General features: G+C 42.4%; 1 protein-coding gene across 4 annotated transcripts in view; it reads left to right on the top strand.

Moving 5' to 3' along the window:
* Dnah6 (dynein, axonemal, heavy chain 6) overlaps positions 1–25,594 on the top strand; it is a 204,625-nt gene that overhangs the window by 87,353 nt on the left and 91,678 nt on the right. For all 4 annotated transcript variants that reach the window (XR_003956215.1, XR_377473.4, NM_001164669.1 and 1 more), the window contains exons 33-42: positions 1,230–1,337; positions 5,186–5,741; positions 6,890–7,012; positions 10,078–10,260; positions 10,982–11,125; positions 12,874–13,095; positions 14,193–14,340; positions 16,716–16,873; positions 20,166–20,297; positions 21,239–21,410. Coding sequence is in view for 2 of the 4 variants with exons in the window: in NM_001164669.1 (NP_001158141.1) it covers positions 1,230–1,337; positions 5,186–5,741; positions 6,890–7,012; positions 10,078–10,260; positions 10,982–11,125; positions 12,874–13,095; positions 14,193–14,340; positions 16,716–16,873; positions 20,166–20,297; positions 21,239–21,410 (1,946 nt within the window). In the remaining 2 variants the exon portion in view is untranslated. The remainder of the gene's footprint in view (positions 1–1,229; positions 1,338–5,185; positions 5,742–6,889; positions 7,013–10,077; positions 10,261–10,981; positions 11,126–12,873; positions 13,096–14,192; positions 14,341–16,715; positions 16,874–20,165; positions 20,298–21,238; positions 21,411–25,594) is intronic.

Raw genomic sequence — 25,594 nt, 5'->3', positions numbered from 1 at the left:
AATAAAATCTTTAAAAAAAAAGCCTTGGTAGCTGTCAGGCTGACTCAGAGGCTCACATTCTGTTATGCACATGCTGGAAGGTGAACCCCATGTTGCCTGAAACGGCCTCGAGGGTTAAAAGGGACTTGGTTCTTTTTTTTCTCAGTCCACGGTTATGTCAGACTCTCTGTCTTCCCAGCAAGGGTTCAAGTTCAAAACTAAAGTGACTTTTAAGCTCTAGGGAAGGAGACTCTCATTGTAGCTTCCAGCTTTTCCCTTCATGACTTCCTGAACCTAGCACATCCTTGGTCCCTGACTTGCCCGGAGCCTAAAATGGAATCTGTTCTCTTTTAAGCTCTTCCTCTCAGAGCAGGATTCACTGAACCCAGTTCAGTCTATCCAGGATCCCTGGCTCTTGAAGCTTGGCACTACCATCCCCACTCTCTATCCCTTACTTTATCCCACCAGATCCAGCACATCTCTTCTGTACAGCATCACTGGGTAACACACAGGGATCCGACATGTTCAGATCCATTTGCATTCAGAGAGCACAACTGCATCCTGATGTGTAAGACAGTCATTGATCTACGTGATGTGCCAAGGCCACCACAGGGCTGTGCCTGAAGGTTACTGCAGAGAAAGACAAACTAGACTATAGCAGCTTTAGAGAGAAGAGGGTAACTCTTTCGAATGGAGAATAAGAGAAGATAGGATTGGAGAGATGGTTCAACAGTTAAGAGTACTTTCTGCTCTTCCAGAGTTTGATTCTCAGCACCCACCACCCATACTGAGCAGCTCACTGCTATCTGTAACTCCAGCTCCAATGAGTTTCACAACCCCCTTTTGGCCTTCATGGATACATAAACACACTCAAAAATAAAAATAAAGGAAGTATTTTTTTAAGAGCAGGTAAAAGAGAAAGGCAGGGCATTCTAGACAGAGGGGACAGAAAGTGACAGGGTGTGAGCCATTGTGATACACTCACAGGGCTCTAAATTCAGATAGGACAGAGTCTAGATCCATAGGGGAGGGTATTTGAGAAAATGTCCCTATCACTCTTCTCTAGGCTTTATAGAGAATGAAGGACTTGTCCCTGTGCAGTGATAGAGTCGATCAACATGCAGGTCAAGTCCTTAGCAGAAATCTCAGTCCCCGAGTGAGTCCCTGTGAGTCCCTGACTCACAGGCCTAGAGCATTCCACCTTGTCTTACATTCTCTCAGTGTCTTCTTAACAACTCTCTTGAATTTAGGTCTCTAAAAAGAGAGAACCCAGACCTCAGTGAAGATGTGGTCCTGATCAGAGCGTTGCGAGACTCCAACTTGCCGAAATTCTTAACAGACGATGCTCTCCTGTTCAGGTCAGTTCCCAGAGCCCATGGTGTCAAGCATTAGAACCCATATAAAGGGAAAAAGACACCGCTCAGGGGCTTCTTATGTCTTTAAAACCAATGCATTTTGTGGGACTATGATGGCCCAGAGTTACAGAGGAAGATCAAGGAGAGCTTCAACTCTGATACTTCAGATGAGGGCGATAGGAGTTGGCTCCCTCCACCCTCCCACCTGGCACCATAAAATCTGCTCTCCCACCATCAACCCTAGTAAGAATTTAATACCCTGACAGTTATCAGGCTTCACTCCTTGTTTGACCTTATAAGGTTCATACACACACACACACACACACACACACACACACACACACACACACCCTACAGCCCCTGCATATGCAGATGAAGCCTCTTTCAACACCCCTCAACTGGCCAATTAATTGTACACTACCACACAAGCCTTGCCCCAGGGACCATGGCCACCTCCCCAGGGGCATAAATAGCCCTCCTTTCTCCCTACTGAACTGAGCCAGTTCTCTGAAGCTGTTCCCAGGAGTGTGCATTCTTTGCCCTAGTACTCAACAGCCAGCCAAGATCCTGCCTACGCCCACCTGCACCGTGCTAAGCCTCCCTCCCTCTAGTCTAGCCCTGTGCCCAAGGGGCCTGGCTATCCGAGGGAAAGAAGCAAACCTAGCTCCTTGGGACATCTGTGCATCCCTCTGAGAAACAGTCATGGGGGACAGACTCGCCTGTGAGCCACCACGTGGGAGGGGCCAGGAAGCTCAGGGGCTGAAAGCCAGCCTGGCAATATGAACCTCAACTCTTAACCGCAAAAGTGTAGACTAAACTTAACAACACTATTCTAATCACCTTTTGTTGGGGGTGGGTTTTTTTTTTTCTGAAATATTGATCACCAAATTGTATCATTTTACAAATTGACATTTGGTTACAAATTCCTGATCCTTAGATTTGAATTTAATATAAAATGACTGCTTTAATAGTTCTTTTTAAAATTCATGTAATATTATGTTTCTCCAAGTTATATGCATATATACTTTTATATATAGATATTTAAGATAGTATATAAATTAGCCTCATAGAAATCAACACTTCCTTGCCTTCCACCAAAGGCCATCCTTTCAGCTCTTCTGTTTATTCCACTATCCTCTCCATACTTGGCACCATGCTTGTGCCGTTTCCCCGTTTGTGGGCTTGGGATATTGCGTAACTATGGCAGGTGGGAACATACAGCCAGCCCATCCTCTCCTCTCCACTCATCCCCTCTGCACAGTTACACTGCAATACACTTGAGCTCAGCAGCCAAGATTTCCAGACTATTGTAACTGAATGAATTAATGGTCTGCTGTTAATTTCATTGTCTTGGCTTTGATATTTGGATATTATTTTCCATGCATATATCTTTGCAAAGTTATTATGTTTCTGTTGGAGACAACCCTTGAAGTAGGTTCTCAGTGTGTGCATGTGTGTGTGTGTGTCTGTGTGGGTACATATGTATGTGTGTGTGTGTGTGTACATGTGTACATGTGCATGCGTGCGTGTGTGCTGTCTTCCTCAACTGTTTTCCACCTTTGTTTTTTGAGGCACAGTCTCTCACTGAACCTGAAGCTCATTGATTTGGTTAGGCTCAATAGCCAATGAACTTCAGAAATCTGTCTCTGCCCACTTACTCTCCTGGTACTGGGTTACAGGTGTGCATTGCTACATAGGCCTTTGACATTGGTCCCAGGGATCCAAACAGGCACATTACTTGCTGAGCCATCTTGCAAATATTTAATTTAAGTGGATTCCATCCGGTTGACTCCAAAAAAGCTTTGGCCTTTTATAGTTACACAAATGATTTTAGGAAAATACTGATTTCCCTTCAAATGTAAAGAGCGGCCAAGGACAGAAGAATGTGTGCCTCTGCAGGTATTCAGTTGCCTGAGTCTGCAAGTGTCATCTCCCTTTTGCTATTCTTAGATGATTTTCCCATGACACTCCTTTACTTACATTTATAGGAACTCAAACCCTTGGCCCGATATAAACAACGGAGCTATCTTTTTAAGTCTCCCATTCACTCTTATGGAAGAGGAGGGGACTGAGACAGGGTCTCACTATGTTGCCCAGGCTGCCCTTACACTTAGGATCCTCTTGCCACAGCTTCCTGAGCTCTGGGAGTACAGGGATGGGCTGTCATTTGTTTGGTACGTGTATGGAGGAAGCCTTCTGTCCTACTGAAGTTCACTTTTTTGCCTATTTAGATTTACTGTTTACCTTATCACTGTTTTATAGTTGTAAGTTCCCTGTCTTCGGAGAAAGACCCCCTTAGCACGGTGTGCGAAGCACATCCCTTTCACGTCCCTCTGTGTTTTTGCCACTGTGTGTCTTCATTCAGGGAAATAGGAAAATATCTTCTATTATAACGTTAAACATTTCTTCTTTGAAATCTGCACTGTCCACGGTACTATGTGCCTATGTGCTACATAGGTGCATTTTCATCCTGGTCTATATTACGTGCTGAGCACGTCCCCCATGGCACTCTGCCCTCTCCATCTCCCTTCCCCCTCCTGTAGTCTCCTCTGTTCCTCTAAACCAGCCATTCTCAACCTTCCCAACGCTTTAAGATAGTTCCTCATGCTGTGGTGACCCCCCAGCCATACAGTTAGTTATTTTTGTTGTCACTTTATTAATTCATAACTACAATTTTGCTGCCATTATGAATCATGCTGTAAATATCTGTTATGCAGAATATCTGATGTGTGACCCTCACCCCCAAAGGAGTTGCAACCCACAGGTTGAGAACCACTGCTAACAGTTTACTGAGGTTTTCATATCACGTATACATATGTGTGCATCTCCAATATATCTGTGTGTCTGTTGTGCAATGGTGACTCTGCCTCCTTCTTCCCACATGACTAGCTCTTTTCAACTATTTTCCAGAATTTGCATATCTCTTCCTTTCTTCCTTCCTTCATTTTCTATTTCCTTTGCAAGATTTGCTTTGTCTTTTGAAGTTTTCATCCAGTGGATTTTGATCAGGCACCCTCCTCCCCAACTCCTCCCAGGTCCCCTCCCTCATACTGCCCAACTAATTTTATGTCTTTTTTTTTAAACCTCTAAGTCCCATTTGTGCTGCCAATATATACTCTTGGGTGTTGGCCTTGCACTGGAGCATGGTCCATGGCAAAGTTAGTTAATGGCCATAGTGTGGGAGGCTTTCAAGAGAGGAGAGCGGGAACACAGTGGTATAAAGGGTAAGCAAACCGATCAGGAAGGGTTAATGGGGTAGGATTGAGAACAGGGTAGAGGAGGAGGGATGGAGGGATGGATAACCAGCACTACAGACCTTTTGGAAAAGCCATATGTAAACTTACTACTCTAAAAGCTTCCTAAAATATATACACACCTATGTACAAAAAGAGTTGAAATGGAGTAACTCCATAACTGTCTGCCAAAGCTCCAATTAAATTTCTATTTTAGCTTCCATATTATTTTTCCCAATATCTACATATATAAGCACACTTACTGCTTCAGGGAAACATTGAAATGAAAATTTTCAATTTATTGATAAATTTATCAGTTGGGTGTTTGATACTATCCTACCACGCCATGTGAGCCAGATAGAAATCAATCCTATTATTCATCCTGAAGGAAGTCCTGCTGTGCAGAAAACAAACAAACAAACAAAAAAAAACCAAACGAACACTGGTCTGAGATACAGAAACTGAGATCACACAAGAATTCAGGAAAAGGGGTGGCTCCTGGCACAGCCCAGGACAAACCTGTGCTTTGAATGATCAGCAGACTATTCAGTTTCTATGACAAGTGTGAGAAGGCAGGGATGGCTGGGGGCTCCTAACCTGTCGTTTCTGTTTTGTCAGTGGGATCATATCTGATCTTTTTCCTGGAGTCCAAATCCCAGAACATGACTATGGTATTTTGCAGTCGACAATTGTGGAGGTCATGATTAACCAGAACCTTCAGCCTGAGTTATGTATGGTCAAAAAGGTGATACAGCTGTATGAAACGATGCTGGTGAGACACGGCGTTATGTTAGTAGGGCCAACGGGAGGTGGCAAGACCACAGTTTACCAAGTATTAGCGGAAACCTTAGGGAACCTCGAAAAGCTCAACACAGACAATCCTTTTTATCAGCCGGTAAAAACCTATGTTCTTAACCCCAAATCGATCACAATGGGAGAGTTATATGGGGAAGTCAATAACGTGACCTTGGAATGGAAGGACGGTTTGATGGCACTAAGTGTCCGAGCAGCTGTGAACGATACTTCAGAAGACCATAAATGGATAATCAGCGATGGGCCAGTGGACGCGCTTTGGATTGAAAATATGAATACGGTGTTGGACGACAACAAGATGCTGTGCCTGGCTAACAGCGAAAGGATTAAACTCACACCTCAGATCCACATGCTTTTTGAGGTAAATGCATGCCTTGCTGGGAAGTGAAACAGTCACTGAGTTGACACATCAGGATCAAAACCACAGCACCCAACGGTGGCATACTGTTTTTTTTTCATTTATCTGTGGAGGTATTTTATTTACTTGCTGAGGACTTATTAAATTATCCTTTGTGATAAGTGGACAACACCTGTCCTATGTTCCCATTTCTCTACGAAATAGAAGTAGAATTGCTTCTAGTTTCACTTACTTTGTTTTGGAGACAGATATGTATGTGGCTTGCATAACTTAAATTTCTAGGTAAAAAATACTGTTATCCATTCTGTGAACACATTATGCCGCTATGCCAGGACTGGGCATGACCTTCTCTTTGTGAGAAGGATGAGAGTCAAACACGGCTACAAAAATTCACAGAAAATATCACTCGTAATCTTGCTGTCCGTCAGATATGTAGATTATCTGCTGTGCACCATGTATGTGGCTAGATGTTAGGATACAAAAATGGCGGATGAAAGGGGGAAGACAATCATGTACCCTTAAGAAGTAGATAATATAAAAAAAATCAACAAAAACTAAAGAATTAGATAATACGCTAGTGTGGTGGGGCACACCTGTAATTCCAGCAATTGGAAGGTAGAGAGGCTGGTGGGTCTCGTGAGAGGGAGAGAGAGAGACAAAGAGAGAGAGACAGAGAGAGAGAGACAGAGAGACAGAGAGAGACAGAGAGACAGAAACAGAGACAGAGACAGACAGATGGATGGACAGACAGAGATAGAGGCAGACAGAGACAGATGGATGGACGGATGGACAGACAGACAGAGAGATAGAGGCAGACAGAGACAGATGGATGGACGGATGGACAGACAGACAGAGAGATAGAGGCAGACAGAGACAGAGGCACAGAAAGACTGATAATGTGTTCTATTTTAAACCTTCACCTAACTTGTCTGTCTGTTTTCAAATTGCATACTACTCTTCCACTCTTCTCCACGCTCTCCCTTTCCATGTTAGATCACACTTTAAGAGTGTAGTCTACAGAGTGGGTTTCAGGACAGCCAGGGCTATACAGAGAAATCCTGTCTTGAAAAGCGAGAGAGAGCAGAGAGAGAGATTCATTAGTGCTAAAGTTGAAGGGATATGAAAATAACCTATTAGCTGTTCAACTTTAGGTACAAGACCTCAGGGTGGCCTCTCCTGCCACGGTCAGCCGATGTGGAATGGTGTTCGTGGACCCCGAAGAACTCAAGTGGATGCCTTATGTTAAAACGTGGATGAGGACCATGTCTAAAAAAGTAAGCGCAGCTGCATGTCTTCTCAAGTCTCCCTGCATCTGTTGGGGCTCTCGTTGCCCTGCAGTGCACAAATGTGAATCACTCTCGTGGCATGTGAGATTAGAGGAATGCCGTGCTTTCAGCTTGTCTGCAAATCCCTGAATTCTCCAGGAACACACCCATACACTACCTTGCCTGCCAGCCCCATCCCTCCACCTCCTGCCCTCTCTACCCAGCCTCTCTACAAACTAACTCCTCTTGAATACCAACATGAGGTCCTCCCTCCAGCCTCGATGTCTCCACCCCTCCAAAAAGCACAGAACAGGTTGAGACAGTGAACTTTGCAGACATCCTGGTAGATCATCAGAGGAAATCACAATAAAGAAAGAATATTTAAATTCAGACACTGATTGGATTTTCAGGTTTAGGAGCCTCTAACACCTCTGAGGGCCAGAGGGAAAGCCTGTTTATCTCCTGCCCTGATCATGAGTGCGGGATGCATTGTCACCTCAGAGGTGTAAGGTGTAAGATGTCATTTATAACATCTTACAGTGATGTGATAGACCTTTTATAGTCACTGTGCCAATACCAATGCACTGTTTTTAGCTGGAGTATGGGGCCTACAGAAAGGTTCACTCTGCATTGTACAGTGCATGGCTTGTTTTTTCTTTTTTTTTTAACACCTAAAGTCATGTGTCCACCATTACAGTGCTTCCCTTCCTTGTCCTGCAGCTCCCCAGTTCTCTGCTGCTTCATGCTTCCATGCCTCTGCCTAGTAAACAATGTTCTCTTCTGCTACCCTTACGGTTCCTCCTTTCCCAGAGGCCATAGTCGGGATCATAGTATACAACCTCCTAGAGCTAGATTTTTTTTTTTAACTTAGCAAAGTGCACTTAAGGAACCTCATGTCTTTCATGGATTGATATCTCATTTTCTTTTTAATATTGAGTAAGAATATTTCATCATGTGGACACAACATGGTTCACTTATCCATTTACCTCCTAAAAGACATTTTGGATGCCTGGAGCTTGAGCAATTATCAATAAAACTGCTACAGGCACTAGTGTACATTTTTTTCCTTACAATTTTGATTAGTTTGGGTAAATATATAGAAGTATAGTTTCTAGATCAGATGTGTATACTTGGCTTTATGAGAAATCTCCAGCTTGTCTTCCACAATGGCTGCGCCATCTTGTACGTATACCAGCAGTGGAGGAGAGCTACCGTTCCTTAAATACTTACCACCATTTGGAACTTTTGTGTTTTGGGCTCTATTCAGCTTAGTGCGCAGGCACAGCAGGGTCTTGTTCCAGTCTGCAGATTCTCAAGCATGCTTTTATGTGCTGGTTCATACCTGTGTGCCATCTTTGCTAAGCTATGTACTAGGGCACAATTTTGCCCATTACTTGACTGGGGTTGTTGGGGTTGTTTGTTTGTTTGTTTGTTTTATTGCTGATATCAAGAGTAGAGCAGCTGCATATCAAGTTAGTTTAAGGCCAGCCTAGACCAGAATATATGCAGCCCTATGAGTTGGGGGGTAGAGGGAGAAGTCTTGGTACACTTGGATACAACTCCTTTACAAATACTTTGCCAAAGTATATCTTCTGGAACTGTTTCCTCCTAGGCTGTGGCTTCTTGGTATCTTAACAGTACTCTAGTATCTCTCCAGATGATATTATCTCTCAGTTTTCAACCTCCTAACAGTGTCTTTTACAGAGCAGGTGGTTTCTTTAAAACAAAGATTTACTTATTTTACATGTGTGGTGTTTTGCCAGCACGCATGTCTAGGTAGCACATGCATTCCTGGTGTCCACAGAGATCAGAAGAGGTTGTCAGGTTCCACGGAACTGGAATTATGGGTGGCTGTGAACCACCATGTAGGTTCTAAGAATGGAGCCCAGGTCCTCCCCAAGAGCAGGTAGTGCTCCTAGCTGCTGCACCTCCTCCCCAGTCTCCAGAAGCTTTTGATTTTAATGAGGACCAATATCAAATTTTTTCATGTATCATGGTCTTAAGGTTGCATCTAGAAACCCACTTGTTAATATGATGGAGTTGTTTTGTTTTGAATGTTAATTCCAATTGTGCATGCTAGTATATAAAGAAGTAATTGTCTTCCTTATTTATTAGCCTGTGACCTAAGTGACCTAAAACTTTTCTGTGTAATTGATTCTTAGTTCTAGTCTTATTTTACCAGTTTGAGGAGATGTTATACATAGATAATCTTGCCATCTTTGAATATAGTTTTACTTTTTCCTTTCCTTTAAATAATAATAATAATAATTATTACTATTATTATTATTCTAGATTTAAGGATTTGGTTTGGTATTTTCTATGTGTATGCAGGTAGTAGGTAGATACATATGTAGGTATGTATGTAGATGTGTATGTGTATGTGCGTGTGTGTGTGAATATGTGTGTGTGAATATGTGTGTGTGCACACATGCACGCATGCACATGTGCACATGTACAGTCAGAGAGGGATATCAGATGCCTTGGAGCTAGAGTTATAGGCAGTTGTAAGCCTTCTAACAAGCAAGAACCAAACTCAAAAGTAGCATGTGCTTTCAACCCCTGCCTGGTCCATCTCTCCAGCCCCTACATCTCCTGCTCTAACCTGCAAATCTTATTGTCCTGTCAGAGTAGCTTGAACTGCCAGCAAAGTATTGAATAATAAGGGGTTGAACTCACTTTTAAGTCTTTGGAAATTATCCCTCCCACTTTGCTGAGATGTTGAAATGTTGCCTTCTCTCTTACTCTCTTTTATTGTTCTTAACTGTCAAAGACTCTCAAAGACAGTGGAGTGGAGCACACGCACTGGTACTTTAAGAATTAGTTACAAAGTGAAATCTCTGAACTCATTAGCAAACCAAGAAATGCAGGGCCTTCCCACTACCTGGCATGTCCTCTGTGCATCCTGTTAAGCTGTGGGCTTCCATGGACTTTGTTTCAGGTTGTGTGATGCTGAAACCCTTTGATCTAAAAGCCTCTGAATACACCAGATAGATGGATTTTAAAAACACTCTAAATTTAATGATATGTTTAACCTTCAGTAAGAATTTACTAGAACATTATTTGTTCATTTTCAGCTGAATGACGAAGTCCAAGAATATTTATTGAATCTTTTCAATCGTTATGTTGATGATGGGTTGCATTTTGTGAACAAAAAGTGCACCCAAGCTATCCCACAGGTGGACATCAGCAAAGTGACCACACTGTGCTGCCTGCTGGAGTCTCTGCTGCTCAGCAAAGATGGAAATATCTTGTCAATGGTATGACGTTTCATTTTGTTTTTAAATTGTGTGTGTGTGTGTGTGTGTGTGTGTGTGTGTGTGTGTGTGTGTGTGTTGCTGTGTAAATGCTATGGTGCCCATGTGAAGATCAGAGGACAGCTTTTGGGAATTGGTTCTCTTCCCACCAAGGGTTCAGAGATCAAGCTTAGTTTGTCATGCTTAAGTTCTCTTGCCTATTGAACCGTCTCTCCAGCCCTGCATAAAGGCTTTTTATTAGTATAAACCTACAAAAACACCTTGTTCTATGAGATTCTTTGCCAATAAAAACTAAATTTTCTGCAATTTGACCATATGATTTTTAATTTAATTTTGTGAGACTAATGACTTCAATTAGACTAAAAGTTAGAAGGGACACCAGAGAGTCTATGGCTTATTCTTGTACTCAACCTCTACTACCTCTGTGGTCTACAACATATTCTAGAACTAGGTCTGCTTAATCTGTTCGAAGACACTCATGCAGGTATAAAGTGAGCTACCATGCACAGCTGAAGTCAACCCTGGGCTGTGTTTCCTACTCATGTCTGTCGCTCATCTTTCATCATTTTCCATCATAAAAATAAGGAAACGCCACTTTGTGAATCACTAAATAGAATGCTCTTTATGCCCAGTTAAAATAAACAAAGGTCCCGAACTTTACAGCTTAGGGGTTGTCTTCCATCAGGAAGTAAGATATTTACCCTGTTTCTCTTTATACTTTCAGGAACAAATGAAGCTGAACACTGTACTGTGCCAGACTTTTGTGTTCTGTTACTTGTGGTCTCTGGGTGGAAACTTAACTGAAAATTACTGGGATTCTTTTGATACATTTATTAGAACACAATTTGATGATAATCCTGATGCCAGGGTAAGGACCAAATGGAGGTGACATAATCATTTAAAGTCCTTAAAATGTACGAGTATAACTTTAAGACCTTTATGTTTCGTAAACAGAAGAGTAATTCCCATGCAATTAAACAACAACAACAAAAAAGGTAGTTATAAGCTCAAAGATTTGGATTAATAGAATAAAAAGGAATACATGAACAGGAAAAGCAGCAAGTTTAAGAGCTTTAGGTTTTTTTGGTTTTGTTTTGTTTTGTTTTTGTTTTTGTTTTTGTTTTTGTTTTTGTTTCTGTGTTTTTTCGAGACAGGGTTTCTCTGTATAGCTCTGGCTGTCCTGGAACTCACTTTGTAGACCAGGCTGGCCTCGAACTCAGAAATCCGCCTGCCTCTGCCTCCCAAGTGCTGGGATTAAAGGTATGTGCCACCACGCCCTGCTAAGAGCTTTAGTCTTATTCATTGTGAGGATTTTTAAAAGTTACTCTTCTCTGGCAGCCACTAGTAACATCTACTGCATTAAAATTAAAAAAACAAACAAATAAACAAGCAATCTTTCAGTGTACTTTCCCAGGCATTTGATGTTAATAATGTGTAAACAGTCTGTAAACTCCTGCCCTGCAGATGAGTTCTGAGTCCTAATTAGCAGGCATATTTTCACAGTTGGTCAGTTATTGACTTGGGAGCTACTTTTTATACATCCCAACATTGAGCAAATGTGTTATAGCAACTAGATTTCTCCCCATCACAGAAAGACTTATAAAGATGGAAGAAAAATTCAAATTGTACCTCATGTTATTAGACTGAAACTGGCAATACCAGTTCTTGTGGATTTTCAAAATATCAATGTATGGATATGATTGTATGAAAACTGATACGTGCATATAGTTGTCTCGGAGAAACTGGTTCCAATGCTCCCCCCCCCAAACCCCAAAGTCTATGAATGCTCAAGTCCCTTCTATCAGATAGAGCACTGTTGGCAAATACCCTACACGCATCCCCCTGCACACTCTAAATACCCTACACACACACACACACACACACACACACACACATCCCTGCATACTCTAACATCCCCCTGCATACTCTAAATACCTTACACACACACACACACATCCCTGCATACTCTAACATCCCCCTGCATACTCTAAATACTCTATACACACACGCACACACACACACACACACACACATCCCTGCATACTCTAACATCCCCCTGCATACTCTAAATACTTTATACACACACACATGCACACGCACGCACACACACACACACACACACGAAAATAAAAATGAATCATATAAATATGTAAGTAAATAAATCCCCATTCCCAAACTCTGTTAGCTAGAGACACGAGGATCTCTGGGGCTTAACGACCACCAGGCTAGTTCCAGGTTCAGTAAGACTCCATAGAGTAGAACACCCAATGTCCTCGGTGTGGCTTTTTCCTCACCCACAGCATGCTTGCACACACGCACACACACACATGCACACACACACACACACACACACACACACATACACACACACACCACACCACACCACACCACACCACACCACACCACACCACACCACACCACACCACACCACACCACGCCACAAATGCATCCCCACGGCAGTCAAATCAAAAAGTAAGCAATTAACCTCTGGTATTTGAACAAATTCTTAAAAAGAAAAAGAAAAACATGAAATTCAACTCTGTGCCTTGGTTTTTAATGATGGTATCTATTTCTGTGAGTCAGTGCTGCCCACTAATATTTGGTCTTCTACTTCAGCTTCCCAGCTCTGGAGATCTGTGGAGCATTCATATAGACTTTGACACCAAACGCCTGGACCCCTGGGAGCGCATTATACCCACCTTCAAGTACAGCAGGGATGTCCCATTCTTTGAGATGCTTGTCCCCACAACAGACACAGTGCGCTATGGCTATCTAATGGAAAAGCTGCTGGCCGTCAGGCATTCGGTGTTGTTTACGGGAACAACTGGCGTTGGCAAGGTAGGAAATGTGCATCAGAAGTGCTGTCAAATTGAGGGCACTGGGGAGTTAGGGTCCCCAGCATCAGAAATAATACATTGTTTCCTGGAGTAGGGGAGGGTTTTGGTTTGGGGTTTTTTTCTGTTTTGTTTTGTTTTGTTTTGTTTTTTAGATTTTTATCACTTTTTTCAGAATTTAACTCTTCAGAATCCACACTGACCCTGGGATTTCCCCAAAGTTTATCAGTTTCTAATTATATCCTCAGGTTGGTCTCATAGACCAAGCTTTGCGTTTAGGGAGGGATATTTGTGTATTTCTGCAGTTGCCACATGTTGTCTGGATAGAAACTGCCCAGGGCAGCTGTATTCCCCATGAGCTGTCCCCATTCTGTTCTCTTTCCTATTTACTTTTAACTGTTACACCCACAACTTCAGGGTCATTTTAATTTGGTAAGGAGAGGGTGGAGGAAAAAATATCTAAAGGTTTCCCCACAAACCAGGATTCACTGCTTACCTTCCATATTATCTCTGAGAAACATGGGTCACCGAGATGTTTCAGCAAGTAAAGGGGCTTGCTGCCAAGCCTGGCTCCATGAGTTTCATTCTCAGAACTCCTAAGGTGGAAGGAGAGAACCAGTTTCTGTAAGTGGCCTTCTGACCTCCACACATGTGCATCATGACACACAGGCACCCATACATATGCATGAGTGCTCTCTCTCGCTCTCTCTCTCTCTCTCTCTCTCTCTCTCTCTCTCTCTCTCACACACACACACACACACACACACACACTCACAAATATAAATTTTTAAATTTTTCAAAAAGAAAAGAAATGTGGGTCTACCTCATTATCCAACTGGACTGGATACTAACAGATAAATTTGATATGACACTAAGACTTTCTTCTGAGTTAGATCTGATTCGAGTATTTCTTTAGTTCTGGTGAATGTACCCCAAGATCAATGTCCACAGTGAAACAATAACAGTTTTGTTTAGATCCATCCTTGCTTCTTCTATACTGTGTCTCATTCATGGTGCTGGGTGGTGACCAGTACAGGCTACCGAAAAGGTATCACATTGAATATAAAATCAATTAACATATTCTTTTTTTTTTATTCAAAGTCCGTTATTGCAAAAGGATTGCTGAATAGAATTCAAGAATCAGCTGGCTATGTCCCTGTTTATCTAAATTTTTCTGCCCAAACTTCATCTTCAAGGACACAGGAGATCATTGAGTCAAAACTGGAACGAAAGAGAAAAAATATTCTAGGTGAGCGTCATCGTCACGGTTTCGCTCCACACATTCACTAAGCCAGTAAGTTGCATACAAAGAGAGCAAGCTGAGGAAACCAACTCGCCTTGCAGCAGCCCGCCTAGTCCTCTGGGAAAAGCATTGATCGCTCCTATAGGTCCTAAGCCTCAGCCCAAGTTCCTGCAGAATGAGTAAAGGCGTTGTGCTAACTCGTTTTTCTCATCCAGCTATTTCACTGTGAACTGCAAACCATTTATTTCTCCCACCACAATGTCAGCTGCTCTCCTTGTTGCTGTGACAATACCTGAGAAAGGCAATTGAAAGGAGGCATTTGGTTCATGGCTTAAGGGAGAAGGCTGACATATCGGGGAAAGCATGGCGGCAGGAGCAAGCAGGTGGTCACAATCACATCTGCCATCGAAACTCAGAGACGTGAATGCTGGTGCTCAGCTGGCTTTCTCCTTTTTATTTAATTTTTCACTTTTATTCATTCTGGGATCCCATGGGATTGTGCCAGCCACATTCAGGGTTAAACTTCCCTTCCCCAATGAACCTCTCTGGAACTCTCTGGAACACACCTGGACTCCAAGTGGAGTCAAGGTGAAGACTAACCAGGACAGCCACCTTCAGCCTGGATCATCTGCAATCTCCGAGACTTCATGGCCCCTCTTCTCTCCACCCACAGCTCTCAAACCTCAATTGATTTCCATTTGTTTAAGCTAACAACTATCTTCATATCTGGCACATGGAGTTTCTGGGTTCAGTTGAAAGTAACATGAAACTAGCTTTGTCTTCAGTTGGTGTTTTCAACCAAGTTTTTTTAGCATCTCCTTCTCTTCCCTTATTAACTAGTTGTGTTGTTGTTGTTGTTGTGTTGTCATTGTAAGTGTAATTTTCCTGTCACCTTTAGATATTCTAAGTCTGGACTCATGTAAAATATTAACCCCAAGCCTAATTAAAAGTCAGCCCTTGTCTCTGTTGTGAGCCAGATTTGCAGCTCCAGGACTTGACATGGAGGGTAGCATGGGGTGATGCTAGCCCTTTCTTCCTGCCAAGGTTCTGATGTATAGGGGCAGGAGAAGATAGAATAGACTAATGTTTTGTCCCTCGATGGCATTTAGAGTGTCACCGTGTGTGGCCCCTGATCCTCTGGCCCTGGGTTACTCTGGGAGGCAGGCTTGCAGGAGCAAGCTCTTGAGAGCATCCCTAAAAGAATATTCACTGGTCAGGTTTCAGCCTCCTTAATGGAAAGCTACCTGATGTTGATCTCCAGGTCACAGAATCCACTTCCTCCCAGCCTCCAGCAATGTAAGTCCAACCTGCATGCTAGACTTCACTTAACAGAGCCCACAGTCCTCCAGGTGGGTACCTGACAGAGCTCAACTGCTTCCCACATTGTTCACCCTGCACTGACCTCCATATGCTAACAGTGAGGTTGCCAACTGCCTCACTGTCTCCTCAGGCTTCCCCTTTTCTTGCTCAGTTAAACACAGGACAGCAGATGCCAGTCCGGTTTTTTGGTTTGGTTTGGTTTGGTTTGGTTTGGTTTGGTTTTTGGTTTTTGGTTTTTGGTTTTTGGTTGGTTTTTGGTTTTTGGTTTTTGGTTTTTGTTTGTTTGTTTGTTTGTTTTCTGGTTTTTGTTTTTTGTTTTTGTTTTTGTTTTTCATGAGCTCCAAATTTTCATGAGCAATTCTCTTAGGTCTTTTCCCCACTTGGATCTTGCTACATGGCTCGTCTGGGGCAGAAGATAAAGTGGAGCTCTGAATCAGCTCTGGTTGCCTTGGAATCCTCACCTATCATTCATCTCAACCGCAGGGCTATGGCTCTTTTCTCAAGCCCTGGAAGCCAGAGTAGGGAAGCCACCTCCTGTGCTGCCTTCCTACTTCCTTCTGGGATTTTCCATTGATGGGGTTGGGATAGCTTCAAATAGCAAAGCATATTCCATGTGGAGGTAATGAGGTGGTGTTCATTAATTGAAACCTTTAGAGTCCCTCTACGTCCTTCTGTGGAAAGATAACCCCCTTCCTCCTCCATGTTCAGGCACTCAGGCTACACATCTGGTCAGGGAAGAAGGTGAGGCTGAGTCCCAGAAAGGTCCAGACCCTACTGGGGAACTGGCATCATCAAGTGTTTCTGAGTATAAGGTGAGGGACCGCATAACATAACAATGTGAAAGCCTTGGTCAGGTCTGTAGCTCCTAGCAGAGGGTAGATGGGCAGATCCCTCGTGACCCCAAATGCCTCAGTGCCCCCCCCCCAATACCATTACACCAAGAACTAAGCTTCAATGTGAACTTTTGTGAGGACAAGTTGTTTTTAAGCCACAACAACAAATGGTCTTATGTTTTCTAAGGACAAATTGTGATTCTTTCAAAATTCTTTCTTTTCTTCCAGGAGCACCAGGAAATAAACAAGTGGTGATTTTTGTTGATGATCTGAATATGCCCCGGCTGGACCGCTATGGCTCCCAACCACCAATTGAACTGCTTCGGCAGTATCAAGATTTTGGTGGATTCTATGATAGAAACAAACTCTTTTGGAAAGAAATACAGGTTAATTTTAGATTTCACGTTAATTGGTGTGTTCAAAGATGGACGATATTTCCAAATACTACAGACTGGGTAGCTTCAGCTAGTTTCTCATAATCCTAAAGGCTCAAGATGAAGGGTTGAGCAGCATCCACTCCCCTAAGACTTCCATCCATGATTTGTAGGTGTCCATCTTCTCCTCATGTCCCTACATGGGGTTGTCACTCTGTTTTCTTTTGTCAATAATAGTTATATAGGATGGGTAAGTCATGAAGAGGTTTATTGTGGATTATGGTTTTGATCCAAGGGCAAGAGACCACACATTGTGCCAGATTTCATCATTGGGACAGTCAGATGGTAGTTGACAATGGAAAGACGTAAACAAGCATCTCTTCAACCCAGATAGGGAGCCCATGGGAGGCCAAAATAAAGATAGTATCCAAATCCAACCTGATCGACCAATGCGTTTATTGGGCTTATTCACACGTATAGGTATGAGGAAAAGGTTACTTACAGGAACATGAATAACTCAAAGGCAGCTGCAGCACTGGATATGGTGGTTATGTGTCTTTAACCCCAACACTTGGGAGGCAGAAACAAGTGGATCTCTGTGACCAGGCCAGTCTGGTCTATATCACAAGTTCTAGGGCAGCCAGGGTCACAGAATGAAATCCTGTCTCCGAAGGAAAAAAAATGGGATCAGATGTCTCACCCAAAGCCCACCCCCAAAGTCAGCATGGGTGACAAATCACAAAAACTGGATCAGGAGTTTATTGTACAACTTGCAGGCAGATCAAGTTCAGAGAGTCTCCTCTCCTCAGCAGATTACCTATATAGTCTTGGGGAGCCAGGAACCTGGTGAATCTAGTAAGTTTCTGAGACTTCCTGGAACTTGTGAGTTCTTTGTATCCTGATATGAGCAAAGTTCCTTTTACAACTTTTTAAGAAACAGAGGGAAATGCTATGCCACAGCAAGGCTGGAGAAATATGAGGAGTGGCACTCTGATGTCCTTAGCTAGTCTTAATCATTTTCAAAGCTACCATCTCAAAACAACAATATTAGATTAAACTTTTCCCCTCTACATGCCCCTTAACAGGGATTAAAGTCCAACATAAGTTATGGAGGAGGCAAACTGTACTCAAATCAGAATTGGTTTTCTTCTTATTGGGGTACTATTTGTATTGTATTAGGGGTCACTCTAAAGGCATCATTTTACATTAATCACCTCTTCAAATTCCCTGTCTCCAGAAGCAATTGGTTTTTATCAAAAATTAGGGCTTTGGCACATTATTTCTGGGTAAATTCAGTCTATAAAGCATGTTGGTGTTTCTTACCTATAATTCAGGTCCTTCCATTTGTACTGAGGTTTTGTTATGCTGCTTCAGAAGATGAGTGGCCAGTGAGACAGTCCTTGCCTCCCAGGGAGCTCAGTTTTGGAGAGTAGACAGATATTTGTAGTAAAAGATGATGAGTAGGAAAGACGGCGAGAATTCAGGATTGAGATGGGGTTGGGGCTAAGAGAAGCCAGTGTTTGGGAGACTAGACAGTAAGGATAGACAGAGGGCATGAACACTTTATACCTCATAAACAAGGAGTCTGAAATGTCCTAGTTCTGTAAAATATGACTCTAGAACAGCAAGAGGGACAGAACTCACATCTCAGATGGCTATGAGTTCATGATTTAAAAAAAAAATGTGAGTTTGTCCTCTCAGTGATGGGGAGTCTCCAAAGCAAGTGTTCTAGAAAGATCTACTTGGCTGTAAGAAAGGAGTGGACTAGAAAGGAGGCAAGAATAGAGACTCTGGAGTCCCTAAGAGGAGAAAAGATGAGAGTCAGAGCCTTGTTGTGGCCACATGTGCCACCAACAAGCCATCAGCAGGACTCAAGAGTCTGGGGGGAAAATGGGGAGCTTGTGTGGACTGCCTGCTCTGATTCTATCCTAAAAAGGGGGCATGTCTGCAGTAAGTCATTTCTGCCCATAGTAAAGACAAATTGCAGGAAGCACTGTTACATCATTTAACTCCCCCAGCATCCCTGCAAAACAAATGGTGTTATTGGCTCAAAGACAAACAGACATAGGCCAAATCCTAGAATTCCTTTTGAATGTATGGGTCATCCATTGCAAATATTTCTCTGCTCACTTATTTCTTTTCATTTCCACAGTTGTTATCAGAAGCCAGGCGCTCGATCTGTCTCTCTCTCTCTCTTTCTCTCTCTTTCTCTCTCTCTCTCTTCTCTCCTCTCTCAGATTCCTAAAGCCAATAGTCCTCCTATGATATCAGTCAGATTAAACTAACACATTTGACTGATCACTAGACACACTAGGCCTGCTCCCTGACAAACAGCATGAGTGGCCTTTTAATCTCTATTGTTTGTTTTTAAACATTTATTTATTTATTTAAACATTTATTTTTTTATTTTATTTTTTTAAACATTTATTTTTAATTGTGTGCCTATTCTGGGGGTGCATATGTCCTCATGGAGTCCTAAAGAAGGTGTCTGGCCTCCTGGAGCTACAGGCAAATTGTATTTCCTGATGTGGACGCTAGGAAGGAAACTGCAACAACTAACTACAGTCCCCTGCAAACGCAGAACATGTTCTTAAACACTAAGCCATCTTGCTAGTCTCCAGAGTCATGTTTTTAAAAATACAGCCCTGGGGCTGGAGAGATGGCTCAGCGGGTAAGAGCACTGACTGCTCTTCCAATGGTCCTGAGTTCAAATCCCAGCAACCACATGGTGGCTCACAACCACCCGTAATGAGATCTGATGCCCTCTTCTGGTGTGTCTGAAGACAGCAAAAGTGTACTTGTGTATAATAAATAAATCTTTGTACTGGAGGGAGCAGGGACTGAGCGAGCAGGGACTGAGCAAGTAGAATTGACCGAGCAGGACTGACCGGAATGAGCGGGGTTGACAGGAGCAAGCAGAGGGTCCTAAAATAAATATATAAATAAATATCCCTGACATTGCCAGGAAAAAACCTTGGTTTTTCATCATGAAATAAAGGTGTGAATAGTGAACTCAGAGTCATGGGGTTGCAAAGCCAGCTCATCATAGGTTCTCAAGAGTGTTGTTTCTGAGCCAGGTGTAGTGGCGCACGCCTTTGATCCCAGCACTCAGGAGGCAGAGGCAGGCGGATTTCTGAGTTCGAGGCCAGCCTGGTCTACAAAGTGAGTTCCAGGACAGCCAGGTCTATACAGAGAAATCCTGTCTTGAAAAAAAAAAAAAAGTGTTTCTGAGTCCTGATATTAGGGAGGGCAGACCTTATCATTTTCTCTACATGCTGACCCACATTGCTTTCTCTCCACACAGGATGTAACAATTGTGTCAGCATGTGCACCTCCAGGAGGGGGACGCAATCCTGTGACACCCCGCTTCATCCGACACTTCAGCATGCTGTGTCTCCCGATGCCCTCGGAGCACAGTCTGAAGCAGATATTCCAGGTGAGTGCGGATTCTAATTTAAACAAGATGGGGCAAAGAAAACATGGACTAAGGATCCCAGAGTCAAAACAGTCCACAGGATTTCTAAGGACTCCTTTCACCTCTTTTCTAAGCAGGGAGCATCTGACCATGGGCACCCGGAGAGCAGCTGGGTGGTGTATGCATTATTGACTTCTGTATCTGTGATCTCCCAGGCAGACCATTTAGGAATGCAGACAGGTTATATATGACACTTACTCCTAAAGAAGGCAGATCTCTTCCACTGTCCAGCTCTTACCTCTGTGCACATTTCAGACATGACCTCCAGGTCTGGATTCCCTACTTAAATCACACAACACTCTGGGCAGCTACAGTTCAACACACCTCAGACAGACATCATGGACTCTCCCATCATCACACTGTGAACAATGAGCTATCTTTCTCCCACCTGAGCTAACCGCCCTGGATGACCACTTCCTCATCTTTTAAACAGGAAACACATTGTTGCCTTAACCTAGAAGCACTCATCAGAGCATCCTGTGATGGGAAACGTTGCTCTGAAAAGGATGATGGCAGGACATGGCATGGGTCAGTGGGGCATGCCATTTCCAGTCATCCAAGGTGGGGTCTTGGAAGAGGCTACAAGTTGACAGAGAGAGAAGAGAGCCCAGGAACAGAGAGTTCTTGAGTGAACACAGTCACAGAAACAGAAAATGGGAAGTTCATGGAAAGTTACAGACCAGTTATGAATTCCACTCAGCCAACCGAAACAACCACACATCACAAGAAAGATCCTGTTCTTGAGAGTATACTCTGAAATGAACAAGGGCTTGATCACAGGTGCCTTAGTCTCAGAATTTAGCCTTCTTCTATTGCACTTGGAAAACAATATCAAAACTGGAGTATTTGAAAGACTAATATTGGATTAAAAAATCTCTCTCCATTATTTTTTCTGGTTCTAGGCCATCTTGAATGGCTTCCTGGCTGACTTCCCAGAAGCAGTAAAGCAAACGTCATCAAATATTGTAGAAGCTGCAGTTGAGATTTATAACAGGATGAGTGTCGATCTCCTGCCAACCCCAGCCAAGTCCCATTATGTCTTTAACCTGAGAGACTTATCCAAGTGTGTGCAAGGTAGTGTCCTCATTCCTTTTTTTTTTTTTTTTCCAATTTTATAGTCATCATTTATTATATACTACTTTATATTTACTTTTAGTGTCAATTAGGAATACATGGATTTAGTATCAATTTATACTGTAATCACTTGACATACAGAATGCTAATGTCTATGTAGACAATGTAAAAGTGGTTTGTTATTAATATTATGTATCCATATTTTCATCCCTTTTTTTTTCCATTTTTTATTAGGTATTTAACTCATTTACATTTCCAATGCTATACCAAAAGTCCCCCATATCCACCCACCCCCACTCCCCTGCCCACCCACTCCCCCTTTTTGGCCCTGGTATTCCCCTGTACTGGGGCATATAAAGTTTGCAAGTCCAATGGGCCTCTCTTTCCAGTGATGGCCGACTAGGCCATCTTTTGATATATATGCAGCTAGAGTCAAGAGCTCCGGGGTACTGGTTAGCTCATAATGTTGTTCCACCTATAGGGTTGCAGATCCCTTTAGCTCCTTGGCTACTTTCTCTAGCTCCTCCATTGGGAGCCCTATGATCCATCCATTAGCTGACTGTGAGCATCCACTTCTGTGTTTGCTGGGCCCCGGCATAGTCTCACAAGAGACAGCTACATCTGCGTCCTTTCAATAAAATCTTGCTAGTGTATGCAATGGTGTCAGCGTTTGGATGCTGATTATGGGGTGGATCCCTGGCTATGGCAGTCTCTACATGGTCCATCCTTTCATCTCAGCTCCAAACTCCGTCTCTGTAACTCCTTCCATGGGTGTTTTGTTCCCAAATCTAAGGAGGGGCATAGTGTCCACACTTCAGTCTTCATTCTCCTTGAGTTTCATGTGTTTAGCAAATTATATCTTATATCTTGGGTATCCTAGGTTTGGGGCTAATATCCACTTATCAGTGAATACATATTGTGTGAGTTTCTTTGTGAATGTGTTACCTCACTCAGGATGATGCCCTCCAGGTCCATCCATTTGGCTAGGAATTTCATAAATTCATTCTTTTTAATAGCTGAGTAGTACTCCATTGTGTAGATGTACCACATTTTCTGTATCCATTCCTCTGTTGAGGGGCATCTAGGTTCTTTCCAGCTTCTGGCTATTATAAATAAGGCTGCTATGAACATAGTGGAGCATGTGTCCTTCTTACCTGTTGGGGCATCTTCTGGATATATGCCCAGGAGAGGTATTGCTGGATCCTCCGGTAGTACTATGTCCAGTTTTCTGAGGAACCGCCAGACTGATTTCCAGAGTGGTTGTACAAGCCTGCACTCCCACCAACAATGGAGGAGTGTTCCTCTTTCTCCACATCCTCGCCAGCATCTGCTGTCACCTGAATTTTTGATCTTAGCCATTCTGACTGGTGTGAGGTGGAATCTCAGGGTTGTTTTGATTTGCATTTCCCTGATGATTAAGGATGTTGAACATTTTTTCAAGTGCTTCTCTGCCATTCGGTATTCCTCAGGTGAGAATTCTTTGTTCAGTTCTGAGCCCCATTTTTTAATGGGGTTATTTGATTTTCTGAAGTCCACCTTCTTGAGTTCTTTATATATGTTGGATATTAGTCCCCTATCTGATTTAGGATAGGTAAAGATCCTTTCCCAATCTGTTGGTGGTCTTTTTGTCTTATTGACGGTGTCTTTTGCCTTGCAGAAACTTTGGAGTTTCATTAGGTCCCATTTGTCGATTCTCGATCTTACAGCACAAGCCATTGCTGTTCTGTTCAGGAATTTTTCCCCTGTGCCCATATCTTCAAGGCTTTTCCCCACTTTCTCCTCTATAAGTTTCAGTGTCTCTGGTTTTATGTGAAGTTCCTTGATCCACTTAGATTTGACCTTAGTACAAGGAGATAAGTATGGATCGATTCGCATTCTTCTACACGATAACAACCAGTTGTGCCAGCACCAATTGTTGAAAATGCTGTCTTTCTTCCACTGGATGGTTTTAGCTCCCTTGTCGAAGATCAAGTGACCATAGGTGTGTGGGTTCATTTCTGGATCTTCAATTCTATTCCATTGGTCTACTTGTCTGTCTCTATACCAGTACCATGCAGTTTTTATCACAATTGCTCTGTAGTAAAGCTTTAGGTCTGGCATGGTGATTCCGCCAGAAGTTCTTTTATCCTTGAGAAGACTTTTTGCTATCCTAGGTTTTTTGTTATTCCAGACAAATTTGCAAATTGCTCCTTCCAATTCGTTGAAGAATTGAGTTGGAATTTTGATGGGGATTGCATTGAATCTGTAGATTGCTTTTGGCAAGATAGCCATTTTTACAATGTTGATCCTGCCAATCCATGAGCATGGGAGATCTTTCCATCTTCTGAGATCTTCTTTAATTTCTTTCTTCAGAGATTTGAAGTTTTTATCATACAGATCTTTCACCTCCTTAGTTAGAGACACGCCAAGATATTTTATATTATTTGTGACTATTGAGAAGGGTGTTGTTTCCCTAATTTCTTTCTCAGCCTGTTTATTCTTTGTATAGAGAAAGGCCATTGACTTGTTTGAGTTTATTTTATATCCAGCTACTTCACCGAAGCTGTTTATCAGGTTTAGGAGTTCTCTGGTAGAATTTTTAGGGTCACTTATATATACTATCATATCATCTGCAAAAAGTGATATTTTGACTTCCTCTTTTCCAATTTGTATCCCCTTGATCTCCTTTTGTTGTCGAATTGCTCTGGCTAATACTTCAAGTACTATGTTGAAAAGGTAGGGAGAAAGTGGGCAGCCTTGTCTAGTCCCTGATTTTAGTGGGATTGCTTCCAGCTTCTCTCCATTTACTTTGATGTTGGCTACTGGTTTGCTGTAGATTGCTTTTATCATGTTTAGGTATGGGCCTTGAATTCCTGATCTTTCCAAAACTTTTATCATGAATGGGTGTTGGATCTTGTCAAATGCTTTTTCTGCATCTAACGAGATGATCATGTGGTTTTTGTCTTTGAGTTTGTTTATATAATGGATTACATTGATGGATTTTCGTATATTAAACCATCCCTGCATCCCTGGAATAAAACCTACTTGGTCAGGATGGATGATTGCTTTAATGTGTTCTTGGATTCGGTTAGCGAGAATTTTATTGAGGATTTTTGCATCGATATTCATAAGAGAAATTGGTCTGAAGTTCTCTATCTTTGTTGGATCTTTCTGTGGTTTAGGTATCAGAGTAATAGTGGCTTCATAAAATGAGTTGGGTAGAGTACCTTCTACTTCTATTTTGTGAAATAGTTTGTGCAGAATTGGAATTAGATCTTCTTTGAAGGTCTGATAGAACTCTGCACTAAACCCATCTGGTCCTGGGCTTTTTTTGGTTGGGAGACTATTAATAACTGCTTCTATTTCTTTAGGTGATATGGGACTGTTTAGATGGTCAACTTGATCCTGATTCAACTTTGGTACCTGGTATCTGTCCAGAAATTTGTCCATTTCGGCCAGGTTTTCCAGTTTTGTTGAGTATAGCCTTTTGTAGAAGGATCTGATGGTGTTTTGGATTTCTTCAGGATCTGTTGTTATGTCTCCCTTTTCATTTCTAATTTTGTTAATTAGGATTTTGTCCCTGTGCCCTTTAGTGAGTCTAGCTAAGGGTTTATCTATCTTGTTGATTTTCTCAAAGAACCAACTCCTCGTTTGGTTAATTCTTTGAATAGTTCTTCTTGTTTCCACTTGGTTGATTTCACCCCTGAGTTTGATTATTTCCTGCCGTCTACTCCTCTTGGGTGAATTTGCTTCCTTTTTTTCTAGAGCTTTTAGATGTGTTGTCAAGCTGCTAGTATGTGCTGTCTCCCGTTTCTTCTTGGAGGCACTCAGAGCTATGAGTTTCCCTCTTAGAAATGCTTTCATTGTGTCCCATAGGTTTGGGTACGTTGTGGCTTCATTTTCATTAAACTCTAAAAAGTCTTTAATTTCTTTCTTTATTCCTTCCTTGACCAAGGTATCATTGAGAAGAGTGTTATTCAGTTTCCACGTGAATGTTGGCTTTCCATTATTTATGTTGTTATTGAAGATCAGTCTTAGGCCATGGTGGTCTGATAGGATACATGGGACAATTTCAATATTTTTGTATCTATTGAGGCCTGTTTTGTGACCAATTATATGGTCAATTTTGGAGAAGGTCCCGTGAGGTGCTGAGAAGAAGGTATATCCTTTTGTTTTAGGATAAAATGTTCTGTAGATATCTGTCA

This window comes from Mus musculus, chromosome 6, assembly GCF_000001635.26.
Source record: "Mus musculus strain C57BL/6J chromosome 6, GRCm38.p6 C57BL/6J".
NCBI lineage: Eukaryota > Metazoa > Chordata > Mammalia > Rodentia > Muridae > Mus > Mus musculus.
The sequence above is the reverse complement of the archived record's forward strand: the minus strand, read 5'-3'. Positions and strand labels throughout refer to the sequence as shown.